At 44.4% G+C, this 12027-nt stretch overlaps 1 protein-coding gene across 1 annotated transcript in view; it reads right to left on the bottom strand.

The window, feature by feature from the left end:
- CLIC4 (chloride intracellular channel 4) overlaps positions 1-1278 on the bottom strand; it is a 68906-nt gene extending 67628 nt beyond the window's left edge. The window contains exon 1 of the mRNA XM_058195975.1: positions 1021-1278. Coding sequence (XP_058051958.1) covers positions 1021-1098 — 78 coding nt within the window. The 5' untranslated portion in view covers positions 1099-1278. The remainder of the gene's footprint in view (positions 1-1020) is intronic.
- Positions 1279-12027: the final 10749 nt, after the last annotated feature.

Here is a 12027-nt window from a genome sequence, read left to right as displayed (position 1 = left end):
TGGGGAGGGAATGGAGATTTTACAGTATCCTTCCCCTGGAGTGGGGAGGGAATGGAAATTTTACAGTATTCTTTCCCTGAACTGGGAAGGGAATGGAGATTTTACTGTATCCTTCCCCGGGAGTGGGGAGGGAATGGAGATTTTACAGTATCCTTTCCTTGGAGTGGGGAGGGAATGGAGATTTTACAGTATCCTTTCCTTGGAGTGGGGAAGGGAATGTAGATTTCCCTGCCACACCCATCAAGCCACACCCACCAAGCCATGCCACACCCACAAAATTTTTTGAAACCCACCACTGGCTTTTTTATGTCTTATTCTGAGCTGTCCACGGTCACATCTGTGAGACGAAGAGTGTGGGGGGGGTGTAACAGATAACACAACTGGAAGGGACCTTGGAGGTCATCTAGTCCAACCCCCTGCTCACGCAAGGGACCTATATACTAGGGAGTCGGAAACCGCCGACCTTTCTGATCGACAAGCTCAGCGTCTTAAGCCATACAAGAAAGCATAAAAGAATCCATCGATCAATGCATGCCTTAAGCCAGTTTTGAGGGGCTTTCCAGGGAGTTATGAAAGCCCACCCGGAGCGCTCTCCGTGGGGCAAGAAGGCAGGCCAGACCCAGAGGGCGGAAGGGGGGGCTGCGGGAGGACTCTTTGCTCTTAGGGGCGCCCTTCACTTCTTGCAAGCGGGCAGCTCCTTGCTGAACCTCCCGGGCTCGATGGGGCAGACGGCGGGGTGGAGGAAGCCCCGACCCAGGAGGGCGATCGGAGGCGGGAAGGAGGGCACGAGAGTGGGGTCGTTTATGCCAGGGGTCTCCAACGTTGGCAACTTTAAGCCTGGGGGACTTCAACTCCCAGAATCCCCCAGCCAGCAAAGCTGGCTGGGGGAATTCTGGGAGTTGAAGTCCCCCAGGCTTAAAGTTGCCAACGTTGGAGACCCCTGGCATGGACGACCCCCACACCGCACCCGAGGCGGGAAAGAGGAGCAAGCCGATGCCCTCAACGAGGATCCTTGTTTACCTTGACGAAGAGTTCGATGAGGGGCTCCTTGCCGTCGCCCGCCTCCTTCATGCCGTTGACCGGCACCGACAGCGCCATGCCGACTACCCGCCACAGGAACGCCCCTCACCAGGCTCGGATCGGCTCCCTCTCCGGGTTTGCGGGTCACTCGGGATGACAGGGAGCGGAGGGGGGGGGGAGAAACACAACCAAAGTCGCTCGCACTCACTCTCTTCCGCACCTCACCCACCAACCCCTCAAGCGCGACTGACGGGACGCTTGCAAGGCACCGAGTATTTATACCAAGGGGGCGTGGCCCCAGAGAAGGAGGCGGGATTCGGAGAGAAGGGCGAGATTTAAAAAAAAGAAAAGAAACTGAAAAGGTGACGCCCAAAGCAAGAGCCCACCGCGGAAGGGAGGGGCTTAAGCGGGAGACAAGGGCGGCTTCGGCGGTAGCAAACCAGCCGGGCGCCGCTGAGGGGAAAGGGAAAACTCGCGCTCTCGAGGCGAGTGGGCGGGGCCTGAGGTGGGCGTGGTTTGAGGTGGGAAAGGCCGGACGGTCAAGACTCCCGCCTCTTTGGCTTTTCCTTCATCCAGATGGGGGGGGGGAAAGAGGAGCGGTAGCTGTGATTGGCTGATCCTAAGACACGTCACTCAAGCTGGCTAAGGGATGCGGAGGACGACTATAGCACCAAAGTTCTGGGCAAGAGGCTAGTCCCTGGCGAGTTTCGATTGTTTTAATACCTGCTGGATTATGTTTAAACCTTTCAGTGTTATGGAGGGGTCTTAAATTCAGTGTCAGGTATTTTAAAAGCACCCAATTAAAAAAAAATCAATGCACTGCAAACCATAAAGTGCATCCATCTAGCATGAACATTTTTATTTATTTATTATTTTGTCGAGTACATATTAGATAATATATATAAGCATAAGCATGAACTGAATACATAAAATAAATATAATTAAAGGGGACATTAGGACAGGAATGGTAGGCACGCTGGTGCTCTTACGCACGCCCCTTACAGACCTCTTAGGAATGAGGTGAGGTCAACATAGACAGTCTTAAGGTTAAAATTTGGGGGGTTTGGGGATGAAACCACAGAGTCTGGTATTAACAACTCTGCTACTGAAGTCATATTTTCTGCAATCGAGTTTGGTGCGGTTTACCTTAAGTCTATTCTGTGCTCGTGTATTGCTGTGGTTGAAGCTGAAGTAGTCATTGACAGGTAGGACATTATACCAGATGATTTTATGAGCTATGCTCGGGTCATACCGAAGGCAGCGTCGTTCTAAATTTTCTAAACCCAGAATTTTCTGGTTGATTTTGATGAAACGAACAGGAACAGGTTTTGAGAAATATAGGATATTCTTCTTAGTGATCTAGGGATAAACTTATTCTGTATTTGGAGATTAAACATAAAGATTGGGCTGAAATCACATTCCCCGCTGATCTATTTATTTATTTTTACTAAAGTTGCTAAATTCTAAATGCTAAAGTCACGGCTGGATTTCAAAAACTCTTATGAGGTTGTCTGGGGAATCCTGGGAATTGAACTCAATACATTTGAATGAAACATGAAATTGATAATTGCCAGGTTTGAGAAACACGGGTTTAGATGGTACATGGATATACGATTGCCATTAACTTCATCTCAGTAAAGTGCTAACTTCTCCGTTTTTTTATGGCTACATATTATGTTAGTGTTTTTCTTTAGTTGAAAGGAATCACTAGTGGAACACAGTAGGGCTTATTTCTTAGTGCAGGAAGTTAGCACTCACCCCTCTCCTAAGAAAATGAGTTATTTTAGGAAATATTAAAAGGGCAAAATATTTCCCCTAAAAGGGAGGCAGAAACTCAGCCCCCTCCTCCTTTGTCAATGGGCCATTAAGGCCTGGGCCAGACTATTCAACATAACAAAGATCTACCTCCTTCAGGCAGAGCCATAGCAGGAATTGCCCAAAGCCCTTTCATTACATCATCACCCAGCAAGAGTCAACCAAGCCTGGGACTCAAAACACAACCTACAGAGCTACCCCTGTATGGCCCCATTGGAGTCTGACACCCAATCAGAATACAAGCTCAAATTCAAAGGGGGATATAAATCTCCCCCTCTCTCTCTCTCAAAACCATGTGCTTTTTCTGCTCAGGATCTCAAACTATGTGATCCTTCTTATTAAAAACCTTCCTTCCAATCAGCCACCATGTTTCCAGGGTCTTTGTCCCCACTTGGAAGTGAACCCAGATGGACATTTCTTCCAACATTAGTAAACTAAAAATCAGGAATCTGATAGCACCTTTTCCGACTAACACGTTTTAGAAAAAGGCATACATTTTCCCGAGGTACAGCTCAATTCAATTTAATTTGTTTTTATGGGTTTTAAATTTTTGTAAATTTTTTATTGGGTGTTATTATATTTTAAATTTTCGGCCAATTGAATAAGTTTTTTAAGGGGTGTTCTTAATATTATATGTATTGTTTTTCTTTGTATTTTTATTCTGGCTGTGCACCGCCCTGAGTCCTTCGGGAGAAGGGCGGTATACAAATTAAAATATTATTATTATTATTATTATTATTATTATTATTATTATTATTATTATTATTATTATTAATTAATTAATTACATGGGATGTTTCATCACAAATCTTGTATTTTTTCCTAAAATGTATTAGTTGGAAAATGTACCAGATTATTTTTTTTAATTTGAATTTATATCCCGCCCTTCTCCGAAGACTCAGGGCGGCTTACACTGTGTTAGGCAATAGTCTTCATCCATTTGTATATTATATACAAAGTCAACTTTTATTGCCCCCAACAATCTGGGTCGTCAGATTCAAGATTCAAGGTCCAAAGATTCCAGATCCTTTGCCACCATGGACTAACACCATTTTCCTCCTACAAAGTAAACATACAGAACTGTCAAACTTGCTGAAATGGTTAGATTGAGATGTTTGATCAGGGAAGAAACAATAAATATTTTATAACAGACTGGAAACTCTTTTTGGACTATTTGCTGAAAATGGGCAAAAATGAATTAGTGCTTTCGGGATTCACTGAAAGAATCAGTGGTAAACCGTGGGTATATTATCTGGGAGGACAGAAACTGTTAATCATGTTTGTAATTGCTGCAAAGATCAAAAGTTGCTTCTTTAAAGATTTCTTTCCTTCAATTGTTTTTTTTTTATTTGACTTTTACATTTCTCACTTTTTCTGTCTCTTTTCATATCTTTCTCTCTTTGCTACTTTTTAAACATTTCAGTAGTTTTTAATCCTGTATGATCTTTTCTTCAATAAAATTGTTATTAAAAAACACGCACAAGGCACTGTTTCCAGGCACTTCCAAATAAGTTTATAATTGGTGACATTTTGAGGCTCTTATCAAAAAATTTGGCCCTCAGCCACACAGTAGCCACATCATAATCACTCAGCACTCCACCACTAATCTATTTTTTCTCTCTGTAAGGTACTGATTCCTAATAGCTATTTCTAGCCAAATACATCAGCAACTTCCTCTTCCATTTCCCCAGACACTGATTTCCAGATGCCAGAATCAAAGCAGGCATGAGTCTGTGATTTGTTGCCTGAAGTCTTTGCTTAAACTTGTTTGTGTTCTGAGAATTAATTTAGTTTATTTTAATGTTAAATTATTTTAATTATAATTTTTTAATTGGTCACATTAATAATTAAATAAGGCATGTCCAACTTGTGACCCACAGGCTTCCATGAGGCCCTGGAACAGCTCATAATGCAGCCCCGCAGTTATAATAAAAAATATTAAACAATAAAGGAAGTTTGTTATTTATGTATATTAACTATATTACCATATATATTTCATATGTGGCCCAAGACAACTCCGCTTCTCTCAATGCAGCCCAGGCAAGCCAAAATGTTGGACACCCGTGTACTAAATAATAAAATTAATGTCATTGATTTAATTAATATTGGTCATTAAATTAATTTTAATTTTAAATTAATAACTAAATAAAATTAATAACTAAATAAAATTAAAATCAGCCAATATTGATTCAATTAATTTAATTCACTTACAGTGGTCAAATTAATTTAATTAATACAATTAATAAAGACATACATAGGTGTGGAAATGTGATCCTAGACTTCATCAACTTGAAGTGTAGAACCTGGATCAAAAGGGATCACTGTTCTGCTCTGTTCGGAATTGGTCCAACCACACCCAGAATTATTAAATCCTTTTAAGCAGGACACACTGAAGGATGTCAAGATTTTAAAAGGCATGGATGGAAAAACTGACTATATTTAGCCTGAGAAGAGAAGACTGTGGGGGGGAGAGACATATTTTTAAGTAGCTGAAAGCTTGTCATGTGCAAAACAAGGCAGAATGGACCATTGTTCCAGGGAAAGAGGACAAGAAACAAGAGGGCCAAATTATAAAGAAATAGATTTCATCAGAATATCAAGAAAAGTATAGGGATTTCCTCAGCATTGTTTTAACTCTCTCTTAGACCGTCTTAACACAACTCGATTTCACTGAGGGCCGCATCAGGGTTGTGTTTGACCTTGGGGGCAGTGGTGGGTTTCAATTTTTTTTTACTGCCGGTTCTGTGGGTGTGGCTTGGTGGGCGTGGCATGGCTTGGTGGGCGTGGCAGGAGAAGGTTACTGCAAAATCCCCATTTCCTCCCGATCAGCTGGGACTTGGGAGGCAGAAAATAGATGGAGGCGGGGCCTGTCAGAATTTTTACTACCGGTTTCCCAAACTACTCAAAATTTCCACTACCAGTTCTCCAGAACTGGTCAGAACCTGCTGAAACCCACCTCTGCTTGGGGGGCTGGGGTGGGTGTGGCCAGGGTAGACATGGCCAGCTCGACGTCACTCATGTATGGTGGCCCGAACCCTCTGCCAGCGAAAACGGGCTCCCGAGCTGTGTTTTCAGCTGCGACGTCCTCCTGCAACCCTACCAGCAAAAACAGAGCTTGGGAGTGCTACCTGTGACCCTCCCAAACTCCGTTTTCGCTGGCAGAGGCACCATGGGCTGGTCCTTCCTGTTTTCAGGGCAGCCCTGCAGGCCGGATCTAAGCACCCTGTGGGCCGGATGCGGCCCCCGGGCCTTGAGTTTGACACCCCTGTTCTAACAGAAAGAACCATTCAGGAAGACACTGTAATAGTAGATTGCATTGACCAAACCAGTCGGACTAATCAGGGTTTCTCAACCTTGGCAACTTTAAGATGGGTAGATCAATTCCCAGAATGACCCAGCCATTATGCAAAAGGAGTTGAAGGCTATGTCGGTTGGGAATTCTGGGAGCTGAAGTCCACCCATTTTAAAATAGCCAAAGTTGAGAAACCTCTACTCGAGATTTTCAATGATATACAGTAGGTCAGTGACGAGTGACCTTTTTGGTGCCGAGTGCCCAAAGTGTGCTCGCGCATGCGCAAATGCACACGCACATGTCCAATCCCCAAGATGCAATGCAAGCGCCCCACACATGTGCCCCCCCCACCCCCCGTGCATGTGCCCTATCCCCAGTTTTGGCTTCCAGGTTGGTGCAGGAGCCTTTTCAGGCCCAAAAAGGGGCGTGGGGAGGGGCTCGCGATCTTCGCAGTTTCTCTTTCGCCCACCCACCCCCCACGTGCCCAGGCTTTCTCCTCCATTCCTGCCTTCCCCAATTTCCTCAGTTTCTCCCCTGTACGCCCTGGCTTTCTCCTTCATTTCTGCCACGGAGACACCTGCTGTTGTGTCTTGCCCGCTCTCACAGCAGCCGGGGCCTTCTTATCTGCTCCCGAACACGGAGGAATGTATGCCTCCCGGCCCCAGTCCTGGCTCCATGCCCAGACAAGCTGAAGAGGAGGGGGCACCTCCCGGTCCCAGCCCTGGCTCCATGCCCAAGCAGGCTACAGAGGAGGGAGCACCCCCCGGCCCCAGCCCTGGCTCCATGCCCAGGCAAATGGAGCAGCTAGACCCCTCCCCCTCCTCCACAGCATGTGAGCCTGAGGAAGGTTTATTTCCAACAGCTGCTGATTGGAGTGACCCTCGCATCAGAAGACTGGATAGGCGGAGGCAACAGAAGGAAGGGAGGGGCAGGCCTTAATGAGTGCTGAGTCATGGAGCCGCACCCCATGGCCTATATAAAGGATCTGCTTTCTGGCAGTCTCTGAGTCAGGCAAAGTCGAACTTATCTTGCTGAAGTCACTTTCTGGTCTCCTGCCTGCTCTGAGGACTTTGCTAGAACTTTGGGCAGAGCTGCAGAGGCAAGCCTGATTCGGATTTCCCTGACCCAGCCGTCAGCGGAGGAGTGGGACACGACACCTGCGGAGGGTGGTACCTGCAGAGATCGGGGAAGGCCCAGGCGGCAGGAATGCAGGAGAAAAGTAGGGCAAGCTGGTGGGGAAACTGCAGAGATCGGGGAAGGCCCTGCCTCGTGCATGCGTGGCAGAGACCCGAAGAGCAGCTGGCTGGCAGGAGGTGCGCTCACATGCGCAGTGGAACTGGGCTGCGGTGATGGCTGGAATGCCTGCTGAGACGGCTCTGTGTGCGACCTGTGGCATGCGTGCCATAAGTTCGCCATCACGGCAGTAGGCTTATACTGTTCTGCAATTTTACGTCAGGCTAAAGCTTGCTCCTGGGGAGGAAAGCTATGGCAAACCTAGACAGCTTACTAAAAAGCAGAGACATCACCCTGCCCAAAAAAGTGCCTATAGTCAAGGCTATGGTTTTCCCAGTTGCAATGTATGGCTGTGAAAGTTGGACCATAAGGAAGGCTGAGCGCCAAAGAACTGAGGCCTTTGAACTCTGGTGCTGGAGAAGACTCCTGCGAGTCCCTTGGACTGCAAGGCAAACAAACAAGTCGGTTCTAGAGGAGATCAACCCTGACTGCTCTTTAGAAGGCCAGATCCTGAAGAGGAAACTGAAATCCTTTGGCCACCTAATGAGAAGGAAGGACTCACTGGAGAAGAGCCTAACTTACACTGAGAGCAAATGCACCAAGACAAATTCCTTGTGTGTCCAATCACACTTGGCCAATAAAATTCTATTCTATTCTATTCTATTCTATTCTGTTCTGTTCTGTTCTGTTCTGTTCTGTTCTATTCTATTCTAATGCTGGGACAGATTGAGGGGAAAAGAAGGGGACGACAGAGAACAAGGTGGCTGAATGGAGTTACTGAAGCAGTCGGTGTGAGCTTAAATGGACTTAAATGGGGTTGGTAGAGTCCTGGAGGAACGTTGTCCATGGGGTCACGATGGGTCAGACACGACTTCACGACTATCAACAACAAAAGCTTTTTGATATTCCACGCAGCTTCAGAGAGTTAAACATGCGTTTGCCTGCTCATCAACCATTGGTGCCCAAAGCTAGTGTAAAGACACACACAAAGAGGGGATTGTCTCACCTTTTCCTTGTTTGAGGCGAACTCTAGCATCGTAGCTCACTAAGATCTAAACTCATAGAAGTGTTGAGGGAGGCTTCCGAAAGTAGACCCAACACATCATTCTTTTAAAAATTGCTAGGAAAATCTTTGCATTAAAATGCAACTGACAGATAAGGATGGTTCATATTTAAGAGTTGCCCCATTACAATAAACACCTTGCTGGACTCGTTGAGTGGTGCAAAGCTACCTCTAAATGTGAAGCTACTTATGGAGTAGGAACAGAGCCCATTTTTTTATACTGTTCAGCCTAGAAAAAGTATTGTGTAGACCAGGGGTCTCCAACCTTGACAACTTTAAGACTTGTGGACTTCAACTCCCAGAGTTCCTCAGCCAGCTTTGCTGGCTGAGGGATTCTGGGAGTTGAAGTCCACAAGTCTTAAAGTTGCCAAAGGTTGGAGACCCCTGATGTAGACTGCCCCATGTTGCTTTTTGTGATAAATTGGCAATGGTTTCTTCTCTCTCTCTCTCTTTTTTAAAGTATGCACACACATTGATAAGATCTATCACTTAATGAGAAAGCAAATGATTTTGTGAAGTAAAAATAGGTATTTTTCACTTCAAATAGCAGAAATGCTTGAAATGGCTGCGAGCAGCTCCTCGGGACCAAACATTTGGAGTTACCTTGGAAGAATCGAATGTACGTAAGGACTGCGCAGGTAGTCCTCGACTTACAACCTTGCATTTAGTGACCATTTGCAGTTATAATTGCACTGAAAAAAAGTAACTTGCAATTGGTCCTCGTACTTACAACTGCGAGTGTCCTCATAGTCGCGTTAAAATTTGGGTGCTTGGCAACTGGCATGTATGGGTTGCAGTGTCCTGTGATCCTTTGATCTCCATTTGCCACCTTCCCAGTTGGGTGTAACTCGCTTAAGCCCCGCCTTGCTTAGTAACAGAAATTCTGGTCCCAATTGTGGTCATAAGTCAAAGGCTTATATATGCGAAGAGAATTTTCCCAGCTAAACTTCTGTATGTCTGCATTCAATGATCTTCTTTCAAACTTGAATGGACCAGTGTTCCACTGAAACGTTCTTATGCGTGTACCAAACATGTAGTGTGAGCGAAGGGTAAGCCGGCCTGAGGTCAGCCTACGACAGATGCTTTCCAGGGCCGTTCAGCATCTGAATTTGGACGCCTCCTAAACAGTCACTCAGCTGCCATTTCCAGCTGCAGCTTCCCCTGCCAAGCCTCTATAACTGAGCACACAATACCAGAATTCAAAAACGAGTCACCCCGAGGTACAGACAATATAGAGGGCAGGCTTGGCATATTTTTCCTACAGGGTCTGCATTGTGAGCGTCATGATCCGGAATTAAATTCTGCCTTTTTTTTTTTTTTTTGCGAATTTGCTTTTTCCTGTTTCCCTGCTATCTTCGCTTTCCTCCTCCTCCTCTCTGCAGGCTAAAATCTGTTTTCTCTCTCCTTTTTCATTTCCTTCTTTTCATTTGCTTGTCCCTGTCTGATTGGATCTCCTCTTCCTTCCCAGGTTGTTACATAAAGTGGTTTATTCAATTAACCGCTTTCCCTGAACCAGTGATTAGCTTCTTCTCTCTGTGCATCGTTATGTACAATCCAATTGTTTTCCATTTCACAATATGTATGTCTTTGTTTCTGTATGTGTATACACAGAGTATACACATACTTCTGTATGTGTATAAACACACAGAGTTTACAACCATTGGTTTAGCAACTGCTCAGTTACAGCACTGAACAAAGTAACTTACAACTGGGTCTTTGCACTTACCACCATTGTAGCATCCCCAGTCACGTGATCAAAATTCCAAGCACTTGAGAATCTTGTGTGTATTTAAGAAGGTTGAGACACACCGGAGTCACGTGACTGCCATTTCCAACCTTCCCTGCCAACTTCCAACAGTCAATGGGGAAAGCCGGATTCGTCACATGGAGCACTTAACAACTGTTTAATAAGTAACCATGGGAATAAAGGTCGTAAAATCAGGCGCAACTCACTTAACAAATGCCTTACTTAGCAGTGGAAATCCTGTTCCAACTGTGGTCTAAGTCAAGGACCATCTGTATTCAAGTGAGAAAATGCAGCTTCTTTCACTTGATCCAGTCCACCCTCTAGTGATCATCAGCTGTCACTGCTTAACACAAGAGTGTTAAGAAGGTACATAAAAATGACGAAGTCCAGGGCCCCAATGGAAAAAAGAGAAAATAGGCAATCTTCTACCGTTTCCCCCAAAATAAGACATCCCCTGATAATAAGCCCAATCGGGCTTTTGAGCGCATGGCAATAAGGCTTATTTCAGGGTTCAAAAAAATATATATAAGACAGGGTTTTATTTTTAGGGAAACACGATAAGTACTAAGAAACTAAGTACTTTCAAGAAACATTAGATGTTATCAGCATGCTGATAATTTAGGGAATTGAAACCAAAAAGAACTAGAATAAGATATTGAAAAGGACTCACAAAAGTAACCCTACTTCTCAAAGTTTCACAAAATACCAGTGGTCTGGTTTTTGTCTATCAAGTTAGTTCTCTCACCAATAAAGATGAATATTTGTAGCTCAGGCTTGAAATGTTATTTCTCAGTACCAGAACAGTTTCTTGCAGTCTAGGACTACATACTTTTTAGAATATTTGATTGCCAATCCTAGCTTTAAAGAGGCCAATACTCAAAAAATTGTGGAATAGTTTATATCCCATGGCAGTAACGAACACAATTATACAAGTCATTTGAACCCAATCAACCTGGGGTCTCTAGGCCCACCCACAAAATCTTAATGGGCGAGGGGGGGAAAACTTATTTAGCATTCAAAATCAGTGATATTGGCTTCTTTCTCTGAACAAGCCATTCATGAGAACAAACTAGGGCTTATGTTTATGATTTGGGACATATCTCAAAGTTGTTTAGCCACTTTTAACCTACAAAGGACACATGGAAGTGATCCAGAAGCATACAGATAATAAAGTCCTATAACTCAAGGATTTTAGTTTGATGTAAATGAACAGCCATTTTGGGGCTAAACCAGGAAATTGAAAGATGTGAAGAGGGGACTGGCAGATGGTTAGAGAGATAAGGAAGACAAATGAGATAAGAAAGCCATTACTGGAACCATTTTCCTTTTCCACTAAAAGAGTCATCTCCTTCATCCACTGCCTTTTTATATTTATGCATAAATCGGGTTTTAATGAAAGGAGGATGAGGGTCAGGAAGCTAGGAGATTCAGAACTTCCTCCAGTAACTCTTTCTCACCTATGAAACCAAGTCAGTCTGTTGTGTAGAGCAACCTGAATGTAAATGCCCTTGTGTTAGAAGTTCCTCACAAGCAGTTGTGTCCCTGCTCCATTGGGCTTGAATAGAGGGGTGTGTGTGTGTGTGACAAGGAAAAGGTATGCTTGGAAGTGCCATCTCTTGGAAATGCATGGTCCCACAGAAGCTTTCAATATGCAGAGTATACGAAGAGTGTTAGATGAGGGGCACCATCTTTTAAAAGCTCTTCTAGGAAGAGAAATATCTCATCTTTGAAGTCCCCTTCATGCAAATTATTTTACTTCAATTAACAGGATTGGACCCCTCAATATCTCTACATAATAAATATTATTTTCTTAAAAAATGAGAAGGGAAGGGGAAAAAATTGAAACAGAAAGCGGAGA

The sequence above is a fragment of the Ahaetulla prasina genome, chromosome 10, assembly GCF_028640845.1.
Source record: "Ahaetulla prasina isolate Xishuangbanna chromosome 10, ASM2864084v1, whole genome shotgun sequence".
Classification (NCBI taxonomy): Eukaryota; Metazoa; Chordata; class Lepidosauria; order Squamata; family Colubridae; genus Ahaetulla; species Ahaetulla prasina.
This window is presented reverse-complemented; position numbering and strand designations above follow the sequence as displayed.